The sequence below is a fragment of the Gasterosteus aculeatus genome, chromosome 15 (genome assembly GCF_964276395.1).
Source record: "Gasterosteus aculeatus chromosome 15, fGasAcu3.hap1.1, whole genome shotgun sequence".
NCBI classification, from domain to species: Eukaryota; Metazoa; Chordata; class Actinopteri; order Perciformes; family Gasterosteidae; genus Gasterosteus; species Gasterosteus aculeatus.
The window spans coordinates 7,635,887-7,655,928 of NC_135703.1; the positions used below are offsets into that span (position 1 = coordinate 7,635,887).

A 20,042-nucleotide genomic window follows, 5' to 3' on the forward strand; every position below is an offset into this window, starting at 1 on the left:
ACTGTCATTTGTATAATAACGTTTCTATCGGGGAGACACGACAAGATTCCTGCCGCTAAACAAAGCAGGCACCGTACCACACGAATCACGGAACATATCAACGAGCCAAACAGTGAAACCCAAAAACATCGCAGCCATTTACACAAAGAAGCATTGAAATAGTTTTCCACCCTTTAAAAACTGTTGTTACATTACAAATACATGGTCAAAAAGCACATAAAGTGGACAGCTCCGTTTCTTTATCCTCTCCAGAAGTTACGCTTGGCACGATTGTCATAAAAACAAACTTGAAGAATTTACCTATTTTCTGGAACAAAGCACCAAAATTCAAAGGAGAAAACTGCACAGTCTTTGATATCGAATGATCGTAATCGAACAGTAGACGGGGTGAGTGAAGGTTCCACGGTCTTTTGGCAGGGAAGCCAGAATGTCAAAAAGGCTTCTGATGATTAGGATTAACGGTTTGTCGGACTGGAGGGAGTTGCAGATTATCCAGGTTTATTTCAGATTAGCCACCATTAACGTCTGGCAGCCAGGCTGAATGGGAAACGGCTACAGAAACTCTTTTACACTAGAAGTAAGTAGCAATACATTGTTTATTCTAAAGGCTATGCATGTTAACAAAAAAATGATATGACTGAACAAAGGTGAAACATTTCCCTCTTTTTGTGACGCTAGTAAACAAAAAATGGCCTGACGCTGCGCCGGTTTTAAAGCTCACAGACTTTAGATGTAGCAAAAAGAGGTACGGAAATAAAACGGATAGTTTCTGAATTAAAAACTCATGATGATTAAATAAAACACATTGTGAATGTGGTGACATTCTGCAGCTTCCACTGGATAAACCTTCTTTTGATATACAGTTAATCGTGACCAACCAACAGCCTTCTCACAATGCAAATGCACAAACTTGCATAGATAAAGTGATATTGAATAGAGCAACTTCATCAGCTACTTTAGACTTTTCTCATGCCACTTACAGACAATAGCTGCTTGTTATTAGGTCTGACTACAAACAGAACATAACAACAGACACTCTGACCCCTGACATATGCAAGTTTGCCTCAAAGAATGGGGGATATGGTACGACTTATGTTTCAGATTGTTTGTGAGGATGCAGCTCTCCTGCTCAGAAAGGCTCGGGAAATACATTTTTTTTTTTTTTATAATATGGTTATTAACAGCTTAGCATATAGATGACATCATAGAATCACCCGAGCATAAAGGGATTTACTGACAACATGCTTTCCCTGGGATTCTTTGACTTGAACTCTTCTTAATGCACAGGAGGGATTTGCTTGATTTTGGCTATTCTCAATATAAGGCTTTTCATGTCCATTTGGTAAATCCACCACTTGGAGGACTGCGTATTTCAGAAGTGACATCTTATTTTTTTTTAGTGTAGTATTAAAAATGTTTCCACAACATGTGGAGACAAAGAAAACGTTTAGACTATGAATTCATGTTGAATCTAAGGGGGAGTACCACTCAATCGGGAACATCTCTGGACTGCTTTCGTAAACAACGCGTCTCTAAACAATGATTCTCTCTTGTCTTTGAAGAGAAAAAGGCGTGACAAAGAAAGGGAATTTGGAGAAGTGGAAAAACAGGAAAGATGAGCAAAACGAGTCTTCATATCCACAGATTATTAGTGTTTTTTCTTCCGATTTGAGTGGCAATCCCCTTTTAATAAGTGTACCTTACTGTTTGGAAAACACTCGAAATACAACACGGACACTACTCTGAGCACAGTTCTAGTAAAAGCAACAGATTAGAAAACATTGACATCATCAAGAGGACGTGCTATACATCGAGCTGAGAGACAGAAGCCTCCCATCTCGACCTCAGTTGTGTGCAAATCGAGTGAACACCCAACATTCGCGGTGCGACTCTGATGCTACTGACTGAATCTGCAGAGCTACATGGTGTGGTGGCGAGGAAAAGAAGCTTTTGTTGCCTACGACAAACGGACTAAACGGACGAACCGGAGCGGTAAAGTGAAACGTCCCCTTTGAAGCGGCTCCTGCATCATATTGTCCATATAAAGAGGAAAAGCGTTTCATTTTTGGGGCAAACCCACGACCACGGAGCACTCGGAGCGGCCCGGACTTCCTCCACGCCCCCAAACGCCCGACGTCACAGTGGTCCTCACGCAAGTCCGACCCCCCTGCGACCCGGCGCCTCTCCTCGGGGCCCAGGTGTAGCATTGCTTTCCTACCATGCCTCTCTCATGCAGAGCGATGGATCCCGAAGCAGGGGGACAGGAGAGAAGGTGGGGGGGGGGGGGGGGGAGGTGGGGGGGCTGTTGTAGGATCAGCTCTCCTCACCCCCCAAAAAAAAAAAAATCAAGCACTCAAAGCTGGTGGCAGGAGAAGAACGTAATAAGGTGTGGAAGAGGAAAAACAAAACATGGCCCATCTATGAAGCGGCTCCTGGTCGCAGCTTTGATGGCGAGCTTAGGTCGGCAACGGGTCATCGTCCCCTTTGCTGCACTTGCACTTGCAGCAGAGGACAATGGGCGTGGCCAGAAGGAGGAAGGGGGAGGCCACCAGCAAGAGCAGGCCAAAGCCAGCAAAGATCCCCACGACCTGCAGAAACGCATCAGGACAAATCAATGAGTAAATACAACACTAGGCATGTGCGTGTAGGGTTCGGGTACACTTGACGAGCACCATCTTGAAGCCTTCCAATGAAATGCAATACTGCGAGTTGGCCAACAGATAGCGCGCAATACCCTCGTAAAAATGTTCTCAGTTCAGATATCTTTGGTTTTTCCAGTGAATCCACAATTCAAGGTATTTTCTACAATCAGCAGTATATAAATTAGGTTTTGCCATCCTACTGAACATATCCCAAGGTACTTTCACTCTACACACCTTTGTTATTGTATAAAACAGTAATAAGTAAATAAGCCTTAACTGGTTATCTGTCCCAGAATCAACACTCGGAATGCTGCATTGCATGATTTGGGTATTGGACACAAAACGCTTTGCACAAATATCATATATAACAAATCATCTAAGAATAAAAGCATTCTGAGCAATGCAAACATTAACATTGGGGGCTTTTTTTACCGTTATGAGCACGGCAAAGTGGTAGATTGACCACATGGGGGAGCCAGACACCGTTGTGTTCAGAGCATCAATAATACGTAACATGCAGTCACATGCCACAGTGACTTATAATAGCTCCATGTTTTTCCTCCCATTATCAGAGAAGGAAGACGCCTTTTTTGGGGCTATCTTTTGCAAGCAGGTTCCTGCCAGTTATTCAAGAATACACCAACTATGCTTCTGACGGTTGCTATACAGGTTGTGCTGAGGAGGAAAACAACAGATTGAAAGGCACAGATGACGTTTACATGTTTAAGACATGAGCCCCCTTGTGACTGACGGTAGACATGTTTTTTTAAGAGATGTGTCTGCCTTGGAACGTTTGGTATTCATTAGGGAGGTTTTTTTAGATGTCAAGGAGATGAGGGGGGAAATGAGGAGGGCAAGAGAGAAAAACACACACACATATGACACAGGGCAGTAAAGCTATAGCTGACTACTAGCTGTAATTATATGATTCTGCCCCACTGGGCACCAGATGCCAGCGTGTGTGCTAATGTTGACAAAATAACAAGTATGCTGGACAGGGGACGAACCTCCCCACCAATAGATTATTTGGTTTGGGAGAGAAAATCAGGAGAAATTTCAATAACTGAAAGGCCTTTGTCAAAGACACGTGTCAGATTTAATCCTGATCGTGTGCAATCCACCGTTCTATATGTCATACCAAATCCTTTATATGTAATTCGTCATTTAATACGCTAACCTATTGGTAAAGAAGCGCCCTGAAAGGTGTCCATAATAGGCTTAGTTGAAAACAGCAGTGACCACGAGGCGCTTCCAACGCTGCACGCGGATCAAGCCGTCGCTTTCCTGTGGTGCTGGTGAGATTTTCCCAGAGAGAGAGAGAGAAAGAGGCAGAACCAGGAAGCACGTTCACGGCCACATGCCGCACTGTGCTTTAAGGGAGTGTGAGAGAAAGGTGCGTTTTTTCACCTGTGTTCTGTGCCAGATGACAGACGCCCTGGAGTGGCCCAGTTTGTTCCGACAGGGCCCTTTGTCATAGTGGATCAGGAGGAAGTCGTCCTGTCACACGAACACACAGTTAAAGAACGACGATTAACAGGCAGCGGTAGAGAAAATCGTTTCTGAGTAATCAGTTTTCGGGCCAGTTGTCGGTGCTCACTTGCATTGCATAACACAACACGGCTCATAAGTCACACGTGTCCAAGTTCCGTTTTTAGGGAAAAAACAAAAAAGATCTCATCACGTTCTCTACGGTTTCCTGATAACGAAAGCAATTGCAGACGCTGGGAGACCGATGATGAATATCTGCCATTATCACATTGTGCACACTCAAGCATTGCAACATTCAAACATTGCAATTTGTAGTGTTAAAGAAGAAATGATTAAAACCAACTCACATCCAGAGACTCCAGACAGTACCAGCAGAAGGCGTGTTTGCAGTTCTTGCACATCATCTGTGCACAGCCCTCGTCCCTCTCGATGTAGACTTTACATTTAGGACAGCGCTTGATTGGTGCTTCATCCTCTTCATTCTTATAGAAAGAGCTACAAAGAAAAGAGGCACCAGTGATTTTCTAACATCAAACCCCAAATGGTTCAAAATTCACTCCACGAAAAACACTGCAGATAGGATCCGTTTGATGCAGCAATTCATATTTTGTGTAACATGATTCTGTGAAACCACGAGTATCTTTTGTAACTCTTCTAAAATCCGCCACAGCATTGAACGGCCTCCGAACACTCGTATCGTTCCCTCCGATCGGTGACAGCTTGGCTCTATTCCTCTTGGGTCAGTGCCAGACTCCAGAAGTCCGGAGGCGAGCAGGTGCAGCCAGCATTCTGCCGGCTATTCTAGGGCCACTAACAAGCCTATTTAGTTACTAGTTGAAAAGGCAAAAAAAGAATCAGAATACAGATTTTAAAAACAGCCTTTGAACAGGTGTAGTTGAAACGCAGAGGCTCTTTAAAGCTAAGAGTAGACCTGTTAATCCTCCTCCCCTCCACTGTGGCCTCTGAGCTCGGCCCTGAACCCTCGCAGATCGAGGAAAGCTGCGAGGAGCTAATGACATTTCCTGAGTAAGAGGATATGACAAAGAAAAGGGTTAGCCGCAAATGTCTCCAGGCAGCCCTCTCCTAAGCCTACAGGTAGGTCCTGTATCCTTTAAAAAAGGAGCAATAAGCTCACCCCAGAACTGCATCACAGCAGTTTAGTTTCAGCCGATTGTTTAATATCTGCCTGTTCGTTCGTGCTAGAGCTCTGGCCGAGGCTCAATGGAGCAGTAGCTGCCAAACAGCCAGCCAGGAAAGCCGTCAGTCTACATTTAGGAATAAAGTGAGGGGATTGTGCAGTATATTAAGAGCAGTGGTTCAGCACTGCAGTCAGGGGAGCCAAACATCATTTTGAGGGATCTGCAGAGACTTTATAGCCATGTCACAACACGGCAAAACGAGATGATGTAGTATTTACTCAGGTTAAAAGACAGTTAAAACATTAGAACTGGAATGGATATTGTCGGTGTTTGACACTTTTAAACAATGCTGTAATAAAACAAAATAACTCAATGACAATGAAGTTAATTCATATCAGCATTGCATTCTTTACCAATTTTATATATATATTACATTAAGTATCTATTAGCTGACTGCAACTAACATTCATTTACTTTAGTGTTTAAATGTCAAGCAGCAAACGTCTAAAACTAGAAATTAAAACAAATGTCCTTAACAATTTGTCAATTTTTTAAAATAGTTGCAGATACATTTTGACTGACGATTCAATAAATGCTCAACACCTTCATACGTCACCCGAAGAACGGCTTGTATGAATATGTCAATCAGAATTTAAAAGGTATGTGGAGGTCAGAATACAGAAGTAAGACCCATCCGTCCAGAGAAATTGAGAAAAGGTAACAGTAACTTGATAAAAACGGCAGTACCTGTTTTCTCCCGGCAGGAAGGAGGCGATGGGCAGGTTGTTCTCCTGGCAGGCCTGTCCGGGGTGCCAGTTGGATTTGCAGGCCGAGCAGAACTCGAGGGCACATACGGCGCACTGGACCAGCTGGGGCAGCGCGGGAGGATCCACTTCCTTTAGTTGGCACACGGCCTGGCAGGTCGAGGAAGGGCACCACGTCCGGCACGGGTCCAGCAGCACCTCTAGTGGAACAGAACAAAGTACCGGTGTCACGGACAGAAGCCGCCCCTAAAAAGGATTAAAATCACTAAGAAAGGTTTTTATCGAGACGCCTTTTCTGCTTCTTCTTCCACGCTGAATCCTGGTACCTGCTTATGTTAGAAATTTGCTTCTTTACTTTTTGGCCGGCTGCATCTATGACGGACTTTTACAAACTCTTTTGAATACGCGTGAACGAGACCTGCGTTTGTGTTTCGCCCGTTTTAATTTCGTGGTGCGATGCTCTCGTATCCTCTGCTTCCTTCCCCTATGCTTCTCTGCCAAGGTCTCCCGAGCACAAATTCCACATGCACTCTTGGCCCAGTCTGTGAAAAATGGAACGGTTTCAGCAACTGTTCTGCCTGGCTGGACTGGGACATTGATGAGACGGCTGACTGCCCTTATCCAGGCAGGCAGCATCTCCAACCGTTTCTGCGGTTTGTATTCAATTACAGGACCCCTGCTCTGTGTTCATGCAACTATTTTGTTTTTCAGGGGAGATCTGCTAGTGCACGTGTGAAGGTGGGAGAACCTGCAGAGCGACCATCATCAAATAGCGATAGCGCGGCTTGGTTACGGCTTTCTCCGGTAGAGCGGATGCTCTAATATTACTGATTAGCGTGTCTTCGTTGACGGCATGGAGCAACGCGGACAGGGTGTATTTCCAGCAATGACATTGAAGCCTTTTACCATTCGGGTTTAACATTTATTCTACAAACGATGTTAACGGGAGACATTGCATACATAGCTGCACACTCAAGCGGAGGTAAAAAGGATACCTTGCTATGCAAAGACACCTGCCCGCATCAGAGAGTGTAGAGCCGAACCAATCCAATTAGAATTTCTTCAAACAAAGTCTGGCAGTCTTTTCCTTTTATGCATTTTAGAGGGAAGCAAAAGTTACCCTTTAATAAGAATGACAGGGTTGAGTCAGAAAACTACAGTACAAATGAGACAAAAGGCCCGAGTATCACAACATGCCTGTATGAGCATTTGTGGTTAATGAATGGTTCCATCATTTTGGGAATGATGGAACCATTGATGGGAAATGATGGGAAAAATTGAGACTTTATTCTAAAGCTGCGGCCTGCTGATCGGTGCTAAAATTGGCAAGATTGAAGTCTACTGCAAAAACAAGCGTCGCTAGACCTTTTCTTCCGAGTTTCCCCACAGAACCCCAATCTCACAATTCCAGAGCAAAAATGTCCACGGGGAGAGAACGATGGATTTAGGAGAGACTGAGCAGCGGTTCGGCTACATGACGGGATTGTCGTCAGCCCTTTTATGTGTCACAATAAAAACTCCCCGGAGAACCGGAGAGTCCACGTGAGTGTGCATTTGAAAGTCATTGCCTACGCACCACCCGCTGAGACACGCTGGACGCGACACCGACGGGCTGCTCTCCCATTGACTCACCCCTTTCAAACTGAAGCTTCTTGTATTTCTGCATGATCTCCGTGGCCACCATGGACTCAATCTACAGGGAGGGAGGAGGCGAGAAGCGGGGAAGGAAATCAGCAAGTCATCGTGCATGTTTACACGACGAAGCAATCATGCATTCAGTATGCAAATGTTATCTCCAGAACGGTGTAATAATCACATTTCTACAAAATCAGAACTTACTACTTGCTTACAAATAAACCAATAAGAAAAAAAAGGCTAATAATAAAGTTGCCAGAAGGTGTTGAAGGGGCACATGCCGGCCCACTCAAGGTCAACGAAATGATCATTCACGCTTTGTCAAGGAGCCGTCAATTCTAGGCGAAGGCACGGCTGTCACAGCGGGCAGGGACACGGCATTCTTTGCAGGTTAAACTTAAACGGCAATCCAAAGTTAAAAAACGGACTTTTCGTCGTTATCAATACCTCGTTCTCCTGCAAGTGTCCTCTTTTGGGACAGGCAGAGTCAGGACAGCTGATTGCGGTTTCAAGGCCTTCTTTAATCAGGAGTTCCACATACTGCTTCAGGCACTGAAGAAAGAAAAAACAGACTAAATAAGCACTGGACATGTTTAATGTTCAGTCTGATTGACTGAGAAAAACAAAAAAAAAACACACTCACCAAAAAATTGGGAAAGACTGACCTAAAAAAAAACAAAGACTGACCTCTCTTGATTGTGATCGCTCTCTAAAATTTAATTTCAGTATTTTCATATCAAGGGCTTTTGTTTGCTATTATTTTAATCACTTTAGGAATGTCAGTATCAAATATACTGCTTTTGATGAAAAAAGCAGCTCATGCGAGATGAAGGCAGTCTTTGTAGTTATATTGTTGCTGACGTCGGTGGAACAAACTGTACTAACTAAACTCTGTTCTGGGAAGTGGCTCCTATTTGTAGTGGTGATTTTCAGACAATATTTCCTCATTTATGGCGTGGATTGGTTAATATCCGACAGGCGATGGGTGTTACTATTGCTCTGCAGCAGCCTTTTCAAACAGCGTTTCTCTCTATAGATTGTAACGTTTACTTATGAAAATACATTTCATAAGTACATACAAGTACATAAGTACAATACAGTTCAAAATAAAAGTCATGTGTTGCTGTAAAGTGAACGGCTCACCAGTGTGCAGAAGACACATTGGCACTGTGTGATTGTGGTCATCTGCTCCAATGGGAACTCTCCAAGGCACAGCTTACATGAGACCAGGGGGTCCACGGCCAGCTCCCAGGTGGGACGGTACCGCGCCGTGGTCATCTTCGCCGCCACAGAGCTGAAACAAAAAACGGGGGAGGGAAGAGACCGAGCGCCACGGTTAATGAAGCCGAATGCATCTCCTGGGATTTAGTGAACAAAGTGGTCGGTTCGTTCATTCTCGTAATCCTGCCGATGGACAAAGAAAATCTTTAAAGTGCAAATACATGCGGCTCAGTTTTGTCTGCGTCGGTCCAGATAATAAATCTAGATAATAATAACTATCATCTAGAGGATAATAGTCCGAGCTGTGCTTTATTTCTTGTGACACAATGAGCAGGAGCTTTCCACCAGGCCGGGGAATATGCAGAGTGCCACCAGCTCTGCATCGTTCATCGCTCTGCAAAGAAACTTGTGGAGCTAATCAACCATCTCAGCTACTTGTGAAATTTCCACTTGGATGAAATAACACCTTTTTTTTTTTTCCTTCCTTCCCCGTGCGTCATCCCGTCTCTTTTATGATAGTCAGAGGGGGTTATTTTAGGACGTCTCGTCTCCCTCTGCAGCTGAGAGCGAAGAGCACCGACTCGGCTGTTTACAGGAAGTGGTACCGAGCACACAACGTCAACACAGTCGAGCCCCCCCGCCCCCCCCCCCACACCTCCCCCTCACGCTGCTTAGCAACCCGGGCCGAGGGAGGATTTTCGGGAGACGGAAAGGGGGCAACAGACCGGAGGGAGAGGAGCATGGCATTGGAGCGGTGACAGGGAGGGATCGGTTTACTTTCACAGGCCACGGCGCGCTCGACTGTTCACGGGCAAGATAGGGAGAGGGAGGCGAGGAGAGGGAAGGGTTGAAGAGTTCACTCCGCCGCCGTGTTCAGCCCGAGACGGGAGAACAAACCAAAAAGAGACAGTGTGTTCTGGTGTGGCAGATCCATGATACATGCTTCATACTGCCCCGAACAACACATTTAGTCCTTCAAAAGAGGCATAAATAGCTCCCCCGCTGATCACTTTCTCTAGGTGTGGGCATTCCACATACACACACACACACACACACATGACTCAGTCGCAGCCTTTGGTGCGAGGTGGTGTTACGACAACACATCTCCCCCATCTCATTTCTCTGAGGATTCATATCAATACCGGTAACGAGAGAGAAATGTCGAGCAGAACATTACGGACGAATGTTACGGACGAATGTTACGGGCCGGACAGAGGCCGGGACAGGTAACGCCTCCCGCCCACAGGTAAACCATGGCGCCGCCGGGGGTGAAAAGAACTTCGGAGCCAAGGCAGCAAGTCCATTTCTTAGCGGATCCAACCGTGCACCCCTCCTCTCAGCAGCTGATTCATTCACGTGATGCTTCACAAGGAAAACGTGTCCCGTTGGATTTGAAGTATCGCTCCCTCGATTCCTCCTCCTTCGCATCCTTTCACAGCGTCGAGCAGGTGGACGGAGGAGGAAATACAAAGTGAGAAAGAAATTCAATGCGGCTCGTGTCTGAATCATTTTTAAATCGACTGGGCGTTCTTCCATCTATTCAGCATCCGTTATGTTGGACACAAAGCACTGAGCGGTGAGGAAGCGTTATTATGAAAAGGTGCTGGTCTCGTGTACAAAAAGCAGAAATGGCAATTTATGGCCAGACATTATCCTCTGGGGAGTGTGGGCCACTATATCATGTTGACGGAGGAGGTAACTCAAGCAATGAAGTAGTGACACGAAGCCCGAGTGAAGAGATACAAGTAAAAGGTCACAGACGCAACAGCCAATCGAATGTCAACATGGCATCATGAGTCAAAGCGGTTTACCAACAAGAGAGAGAGAGACAGACACACAGGGGCCGAATACCAAAAAGAAAAGCATAGGAACCTCATCAACACCTCAAACATACAGCTGGTGCCCACAACAGCTGTCCCCATGACGACTGACATGAGTGTTTCTTTATCCGTCTCCATGTGGAAGTTGCTGGCCTCCATCCCGACGGTTAAAAGTTGAAAGTGCGTTTGCATTCAAATCTGTATTTCAAACTTTATCTATCGGTCGTGCCAATGCTGACAGACTGGGCGGGTGGTAACAATGAAGTGAGTTTTGTAAAGATGGCCTGCGGAGAGACGCGAGGAAAGCGAGGGGGAGGGAGGGAGAGAGAGAGAGAGAGAGAGAGAGAGAGAGAGAGAGAGAGAGAGAGAAACTACAGGGAAAATGCGTTTTCACGAGGAAAGGTGGTGCAGTGCCATTCCTCTGCTGCATTATTAACCAGTCGGTCCATTCTCACTCAGAAACACACACACACACACACACAATGAACACATTATATCCCAAAGCAATGGCGCGACAAATGCAGGCCTCCCTCGTTTTTGAAAGGTAGCCCCTCCAGAATACTATGCAAGGTGCGGTCAGAGAGCTGAACATCGATAAAGGACGGGGGTCAGGAGTCAAACATCCACTCTGGGCCCGCGGTCACCACGCGGCAGTCATCCGTCTGAAGGGGCTCCACTCACTGCTGCTGCAGCAGCACTTATGCGGTAATGACTCCATCACCAAGAGACAAAGGCGTGCGCGCACACACCAACTCACTTGCATAACCGGGCATAAATGGTGATGAAGGAGAACTTCTCTGGAGAGGCAAAAAGAGAAAAGGTTTGCTATCCATCTACATCATGTGCACTGTGCAAAATGAAGGAAATCTATAGAGGAAGATTTAGAGATTTCCGCAATGCTTCATTGCATTGGGGAAAGGACGGACTCGCACGAATCCACATTTTCATGGAAACTCTGACTGAATTTGTGGATAACATGCGGCTTCCATGAGAGAGGTCAAATTGCCACCAGCCGGTCTAAAAGTGTTCAAACACTACTTGTCAACACCTGGTTTGTGGGTAGAGCGCAGATAACGCATTTATTATCTATTAAAACGGCAGACTTTTGAAGCACACATTTCTAAATCAAAGGCTACAACTTGAATACGTTTGACTGTTGGTGCTCAAAACAAGCAAAATGTTGGAAATGCCCATTTCAGACTTTCAACAGATAGATCTTCATTTCTACTTCTCTACTTCCTTTCCAACTAGGGATCGGGTTTAACGTCTTAACCAGTAGTTGCCTCGGCAAATTCTGAGCGTGAATAGACAGAGATGAAGCCTCAGGCTGCGGAGCCACGCGGGCTTCATTCAAGAGGAACTAAACTCAACTAAGTGCTCTCAACGCGCCGGTGTGTTCGCTCTACATTGCAATGCTCCCGCAGAGCAGGGAGATCAGTGAGGGAAAAAATAAAGAAAAAATGGGAGAAAGAGAAAAAAAAAAAGGGGGCTAACAATATTTCAGCACTCCATTTTCGCCTGGTCTGTAATTATATAATGTCACAATGCATTGCGTAAGCCTCTATTTATATACCTCACCTATGGCTGGTGTGGAATAAAAGCTGCTAACAACTGTCTGCAGATCTGGGAGCAGCAGATGATCGGCCCATCGGCCCATCGGCACACATCTGTCCGTATGGCTAACGGCGTGCCGTTGACCAATCAGACGCGTCAAAGAGGAAACCGAAGGAAAGAGGCCTGAGATTATGCGGATGATCTTAAATCTGGTGACTGGCCAAAAACGCTACACGTTCGATCGTGTCTGCGGAGGAATAATTGTAGTGAAAAGACGGCATAAGAAAACCTGCTGATTCAAACAATCCTCTTTTTCCGACTGGCTTTATAAATCACACTACTCTAACCTCAAATTTACTCCTGCCAACGTGTCTGTCGGGCCCACAGCCGCAATCCTGCTCCCTGGATGTGCAGCTGTGACGTCATTCAGCACATATATATATATATATATATATATATATATATTTGTATGTGTATGTATAGATAGTGAGCTTAGAATCTGGAACAGGCACTCAGGGATCCTGCCGTCTGCTTCCTCCCCTCCCTGCTGCTTCCTGCCACCACTCCCTGCTCTCCACGACCAAGTAGAAGGTCCTTTACGTTTCACCTACGTGATATGTGTCCATGCTGCAGAGAAAGGGAGGAACACCAAGCGAAGAGAAAGGAAAAAGACAGAGAGAGAGACAGAAAGGACGGCAGCAATGTGTCACCTTCGTCCATTTTCCAGACTCCCTGGTCTCGCCTTTACTGGCTGCGGTTACTTCTCATCACCTGGTAGTGAAAGCTCTTCCTCGGCAATAGAACAAACCAAAGAGACCAGATGGACAGAAGCGTACTGCAGACCGACGCAAATGATCCCGTTCCCCGTGGGGGGAATAAGAAATCAATCGCCTGCCATGTGATGAAGAAAAGGAAATGACGGATTTTCTCTCTGAAAATGACACTATATTTTCAGCTGCCACCAAATATTCATTCCTTCAAAAAATGCCTAAACAAACTTCAAGAGATTAAACTATTTGCTTTCTGGATGATATTAATTAGTTGAAATATTAAAGCTTGGTGTGTTTGAGTCAAATTTGAAGCAATACATTGCAGTGCTACACTGGGTCGTCCGTGTGATCCTTTTATTCTTTTCATTCTGTCAGCTGGTATTATTTTGTTCACCCAGTATTAACGTGATCGCATTGCGTCTCCGTTGCGTCTCCCGGCGACAACACGAAAGCACGTTTGGTAAATACACAATAGGATCGACGTAGAGTACAAATTACACCCTCGTTAGCAACTTAATCGCAGCACGGTGATCCTTAAATCCTCTGCATCTTGCAGGGAGCACTGCAGTACAACCTAGAGGAAGGCCCGATGCGCCGTCCTTTTGTGGATAGTAGTCAACAACTTGTGTATCATTCATACAGTAACAACTGGCAACAAAGAAGTTTATTGAAGGAGTCGAGCACCGTCATAGTAATTCAGAAAATCAATTACCTGCCAATAGATATACAAACACAAAACATGTCCTTTGGAATCAGGAATCAGGAAACATTTATTGCCAAAATACGTCAAACAGACAAGGAATTTGTCTTGGCGGTTTGTGCGTGACAGTAGACAGCAGTGCACAAGTAATAAAATAAAGTAAAATGAAATGCTAATGCAATGGGTTAGTAGAATAAGGCTATGGGTTAGTATAAATAAATGTAAGATTGCTGCAGCATCAAAATAAAATCAATGTGAGACTCTAAAACACACAGCATGGTCTTGTCTGATGGAGAAAAGGCATTGATAAATGACGACAGTGTCTATTTCTAGCATGATTTCAGGCGGGGTGTGGGTCACGGGTGTATGTGGGTCACGGGTGTAGATCTTACAATACAAAGCCACGTCCCACGTACACCATCTCATAACCCACACGCAGAAGGACGTTATTTTTGGACGGCTCAATTGCAGAATGTGAAAGGTGACATGCCCTGGTGGGGGGAGGGGGGGGGGGGGGGGGGGGGCAGTTGGGGACGGTCTCCGTCTGTCCTTGACATGGAGGGGGAGCGCTAGGAGGCTAGCTTGGAGTGGTGAAAGGCCTACTTTCCCCCGTGCCCTGAGGAGTTACACAGTGAACTCAATGGATTTGGGCTGTGCGAGTGGCGTGGAGAAGCTGTATGTGTGTGTGTGTGTGTGTGTGCGTGTTTGTCGAGGTCCGTTTCGCAGGATGTAGAACAAAAAAACCTGTGTGATGCCTACTTGGTCTCTTGCCATTTTTGTGCTGCACTGCGAGCTGCATCTCCCCTCTCTGGGCAGCGTGTAGAGTTACTGCAGTGATTGCTCTGCAGCTGGTTTGTATCTTCTTAAAGCTGGCCTTGTTGATCGCCAGGACGTCAGTAAACAGCCGGGAGAAAAGCTAAATGAACTTTCCCCTCAGTCGTGCCAAATGTGTTTCTTCTCATCTAGCGCACATCTGTTGCTTAACTGAAGATGATCATATCGGACTTAATTGAACCGTATAGCAGAGAGATGTGAAGATCTGTGTGTGTCCACCAGGACCAGTTAACGCTCTTCGTGGCACATCCAAATTCCAGGAAATGGCAAATCTCCAATCGATTCACAAGTTGAACAGGTTTAAATAGTCGTAACGACTCCAACTGACTCAACAGGCAGAGTAAACCAAGAGCACACAAGCCACGTTTAACACTATAAAGCCAGACGAGATAAAGGGTCTCTCAGCGGTAATGCCACTCAGCGAGGGAAGCCGGAAAGATGAAAGAAAGAAAGAAATCAGAACAAAAAAAAGACGAGAATTGGAAAGAAAAAAGAGGAAAGAAACATCAAAGAGATGATGCAAAATAAAGCGAAATAAGGCAAAATAAATAAAGAGACAGCGAAAGCCAGCGACGTGATGTTAAATTCTAATAAGCAAGTTACATTTTCCACACCTCTGCCTTTTTTTTTCTGTTCACTTTAACGGGTTCTTCTTCCCGGTCCCACTACACAAGAAAGATGGCCGACTCAACGACCTCTCAGTGAGCAACATGCACGGAGCAAGACGCTGGCGACGGGGGGCGAATCAGACAAAGTCTTATTGTTCAGGGCATCGTGTGTGCCGAACAAGGGTGACGACATACGGTTTGAGTCAAGAGTCCTAACGGAGAATATACAAAACAAGAAAAGACACAAGAGCGGCCCGAGTTTCCCCTCCAAGAAGCCGCTTGGGCGCCAGTCGGCGTATCGGAGGCTAAGTGAAGACGACAGGCGCGCCGCATCCGGGCTATTCCTATCGACAGATGCAGACAGCGGGAGCAAAGGGTCGACTTTACCGTTAATCTGTTGTCGCTCGTCGCTCTGCGGCTTCACTTCTTGGGTTTACGTGCACGATATAACCAGATTACAGAGGGCCGTCCCATTAAGCACTCAAACTATTTATCTCGAAAAGTTACCGATGCTGTATTTATAGACGCAAAAACTCTCAAACACACGAGCCATTTTTTTTCTTCTAATGCAATGAAACTGCTTAACTCAGCTGGCCATAAAACATGTTTGGCGTTAACTGCTCTCGTTGTGCGTCATCGTGGGAAATATTCCGCTTCCCATTGGAAGAAGTTTACTGCAACCGGCGTTCCCTCAGTGCTTCCATCCCAAACACAAATCAAATCAAGCAAACACAAACTGACAAACCTTGACGTTTTCCCAAAAACTCCCTTAATTTTGTTGGTTAATGTTGTCAGCTTAATCTTTCATATTTTGTAGTATTTTTGTGTGCCAGTTTGCATCTTTGAAGTGAGCCTCATGAGAACACATTTCCATCCAGAGAAAGAACAAACCCATCAATCCCACTTGGTTGTAGATTTAAAATGCAGTTATTTTCTACAAAGAGATCAACATTTCCATCAACAGACAGCAGACAAACCCACAGATATGTGCTGTTTTCACCGGGCCGCCTGGGAGTGAGGTAAACCCGTGGATACCGTAGCACACTGCTGGCAACGCTTCCCGGAAAAGAAAAAGAAGAAGCTTTTGGTTGCTTGCCGAAAAGAAAAGTGTGACGACCTATGGAGGAGATATTATTAGAGTCACAGAAATGGATGAAAAATGGGACGTTTTGCTGATTTCAAACTAACGCAATCTCTCTCGCTTCATGCTATATCAATTAATTAGCATTTATTAAAATCTGGTCAAACTTGAAAAATGATCACCTGAATTTTAATGATTAACTGATTTTAATGAATAAAAATGATTAAATAGACTTTAGCAGCCGACTTCTTCTACATGACACGAGGAGTTGGAACATTCACTCTCTGATGATCTGATCTGTTCATCAGCTTCATCACATACGAAATGCACAAATGGGGTGAAATTCTACTACGTTACATACAAGCAGGCTAAAAAAGACGATGCGTGCAGATGTTACCTCACTTTAAAAAATGATTGCATGGCAATTGGAGAAACTTACGTGATGCAATATTACACCAACGGACTTTGTCATTTCACTGAAAAGTGAGCGCGACACAAGCAGTGAGCGGAGGCCGCCGCACGCCGAGGCCCTGCCGTCACTCCGTTGAGACAATAGAGTTTTCATGGTCCCAGAAGGAGCGAGCCGGGCCCAACAGAGAGGCACTCAGAGCGCTAAACTGCGGGGCATGGTCACGCCCTCACCGGCAGCGGGCAAAACAATTCACAAGCAATTTCAGTAAATCGCAATTGGACTTGTGCAGACAAAACAAATGCGTACGGACTCAAGAATGTGCCGCGTCTTGTGCCTCATCACAGGACCTCAGGCCTCCTCTTTCAGGGCAGTTTTCCTTGTCGTCTTCCAAAGAGGGCTCTCTTAAGTTGTGTGTATATATATATATATATATATATATGTGTATATGTATATTGCCACAGCAGAACATTCTGGCTCTCACTTATTGTTCTGCCCTCGGCCCGCATCTCTGCTGCTTGGTGAGCTGCTGCCTTGTAGAGCGAACTCAGTCCCGTTGTCCCGTGGCAGGAGAATGGGACGCAGGAAGCCAAGAAAAACTGTCAAAGGAAATGCGCTGGCGTCCTGTTGTTGGGCCCGTCGTAGCCACGCGAAAGGGTGTCGACCCAAAAGCGCAGAGAGGAAACCCTCCAAAAAGAGCGAGTTCAGCTCTCCGTCATTCCACATCAACAGGCTGCGGAAAAGCCAATGTGATGACTTGCTTGATATTGTGCACAATTATCTGGTTGCTCGGCCATGTTTGAGACTTTACATCCCAGTTTTGGACAACAGGGCTTAACACTGGTCAGTTTTAAGTTTAAAATTATAAAATGGCCATTTTCAGTCACCTAATATTATTATATGTCAGCCACAATCCACGTGTGTGTGTGTGTGTGTTTCACGTGCTCTGCAGTGTAATCTGTCCCACTTCACACATTTCCTCTTTGTTTCATTCACCTGGTTCTTTGTCTCACATTTAGCTAAACTCTTCACCACACAGACCCGTGTGGATGCGTGTAAACACACCAACTAATGCAACAAATATATCAAATATAAAAAATGTACTTTCGGGGGCCAGTATTGCTTTTCACTGTCCGTATTCGTTGTATTTTTTAAGGTAAGGGCAGGCATAGGCCAAGAATGGGTAGTCAATGGCAACCGGGCATCCTTGACCTGTACCGGCAAGCCCTGGCCATCACGTAAAATAATCTCCGTGTAGGCTTAGCGCCCGCAAGGCCGGCAGTCACTTTCGCTTTTGGGACATAATGGATTTACGCTACAGGGATGTCGTGGGAGGAAATTGTTATCAGTGTTACTGATTAAAGCATCTTCAGATAAGCTGACAGCGCTCCGGTCTCATTATCCTTTCTACGACACTGCAGACCAATAACTGAAAGAGCGAACGGTGATGAAGGCAAACTGAGCCGTGTGTTTACAACTACAGTTCAGGACGCGATGACACATCACAGAAGGGTTCACCGTGTTATCAGGAAACTCCCTTTCACCTACGCTGACGCGCTTGTTATTCTTCCATGTATTTCAATAATATTTTGAAAGCCATCGCAGTCCTGAGACTGTCACGCAGTTGTCTCGAGGGCGACCTTGAACCCTGTAACTCATCGCCATAACTCCAGTGTGCCGCGGAAAATACGCGCAGCTGTAACCAGATTGTGGTTCTCATCATCTCTGACTGACTTCTTCATCATCATCAAGATACCAGAAGTTTGTTTGGCTGCTTGCTAGGCAGAAACACAAGTTGCTCCTCCACGGGTACCACAGTATTTGATCCCACGTTAAACCCTGCTTGCCGTTACCGTAACAACCGCTGTTGGCAAAAGCTCAACCAGGATGGAAATCTCAATGATTACAAGTGTTTTTTTTGTTTTGTTAATGGAGGATTCTTGATATAAAAGCCATCTCCGGTCCTTGTGTCGGTACTGTGTTGCAAGCATTAGTCACTACTTTTCATCGTCATTGTGCCGGTTTTCTTCCCCCGTGGTATACACGCCAGGTTCCACCAGCTTTTGGCTCAAAACGAGCGCCTCCCAGATCCCGGCCTGACTCGTGACTCATCTTTCTTCGACTTCAGATAGAGATTTTCACAGAATGACTTTCAGCAGTGGCAGCCTGACGGTGTTCATGACGGTGTTTATTCTGCTGCATTTTTTCTTTCACGTGTAGGCGAAAGCCTGAGCAGCAGAGGCAGACGTAGTAAGAACACAGGGTGGGCGCATTCCCAGTCGAGGCGGAGTGAGAGTTTTACCCCGTTAATGGAGTTGAAGCATCATTTGTTGTCGGTCTATAGTCCATCGAGGCTCCCGTGGGTGGAAAAACTGCTGTACTTTCCTTACTTGCACAGTTCCCCAAATAAGTCTCTTTACAAAGAACCCCTTGCAGTGCTAATGTGTGGGACGGGTGCCAAAACGGGAACTGAAAATTTAAGCCTTTTAGCTGTACCGGAAATTGTGTGCGATAATATGTTGCATCATCTATTTTCAGGCCATTTTCTGCAGGAGTCTGTAAAATCTGCCACCAAATAAAATGCATACAGAGCTGCATTGGCGTCTGTTTGTAATCTGTTGGCGGCGGCCCTCATTAGGACGCCGGGTGGACGGCGCTTAAGTATGAGGCTTGAGAGTATGACTCATTCAAAGTATGTGTTTACTCAATCCGTAGAAAATAAAAGAAATTCCCCAGTGCCTGAAGGAGGTGAACATGTAATTGTGAGCACAAAAAAAAGGTCCGACCTGGATGTTCGGATGACGTTCACTCCCTTTTTTTTTTGGTCTAAAACGGCTCGACAGTCGCCGCTTGTTCGAGGGACACTCTCCCCAGCGCGAGGGCATGCCGCAATTTACACATTCCTGAAATCCGAAATCCTGCAGAGTGTCAGACCATCAGCGGAATCTGTGCAGCGCTCATCGCATAACAGCGTCTCTCTTTGCTAACCCTCGCAGTCTGGACAGAACGGACCCCACGAGGGCGTTGCATCGTCTTCCCACAGCGATCCCCGTCTCGTCCACAACGCAACGCGTATCGGCCGGAGACGAGCCTAAAAGGATTCCATTGTTGACGGACTGTCTGGCGCGTACACTGGCCTCCCCTCAACCCCAAATGCACACGCAGTTTACCTGGGAACCGGCCCCCGCCCCTTGAACACCCAGCTGAAACAGCATTTGTACATGTCACACAACCATTGGCAGGCGTGCTGAACAACGGCAGACCCCCCCCCCCCCCGAGTCAGATTACACCAAAGTGTCAGATATCAAAGGGAGCAGTTCAACAAGTGGAGCCTGCAGTCAACGTCCTGCATGTCTGAGACAGATTAGTGTCTTTGG

The 20,042-nt window shown here is 45.8% G+C and overlaps 1 protein-coding gene and 1 long non-coding RNA gene across 3 annotated transcripts in view; one reads left to right on the plus strand and one right to left on the minus strand.

Annotated features, from left to right (window-relative positions):
- Positions 1-578: 578 nt before the first annotated feature.
- rnf144aa (ring finger protein 144aa) overlaps positions 579-20,042 on the minus strand; it is a 20,274-nt gene continuing 810 nt past the window's right edge. Inside the window, exons 2-8 of the mRNA XM_040199466.2 lie at positions 8,812-8,962; positions 8,116-8,220; positions 7,666-7,726; positions 6,017-6,233; positions 4,478-4,625; positions 4,050-4,139; positions 579-2,588 (exon numbers count right to left, since the gene is read on the minus strand). Coding sequence (XP_040055400.1) covers positions 2,457-2,588; positions 4,050-4,139; positions 4,478-4,625; positions 6,017-6,233; positions 7,666-7,726; positions 8,116-8,220; positions 8,812-8,946 — 888 coding nt within the window. The 5' untranslated portion in view covers positions 8,947-8,962 and the 3' untranslated portion in view covers positions 579-2,456. The remainder of the gene's footprint in view (positions 2,589-4,049; positions 4,140-4,477; positions 4,626-6,016; positions 6,234-7,665; positions 7,727-8,115; positions 8,221-8,811; positions 8,963-20,042) is intronic.
- Positions 5,014-6,310, plus strand: LOC120832839 (uncharacterized). Of its 2 annotated transcripts, XR_005714249.2 has the most exons (3): positions 5,014-5,225; positions 5,830-5,928; positions 6,034-6,310. It is a non-coding gene; the product is annotated as an uncharacterized LOC120832839 (long non-coding RNA). The 2 variants fall into 2 exon arrangements; XR_013452828.1 differs by lacking the exon at positions 5,830-5,928 and having other exon boundaries at positions 5,093-5,225.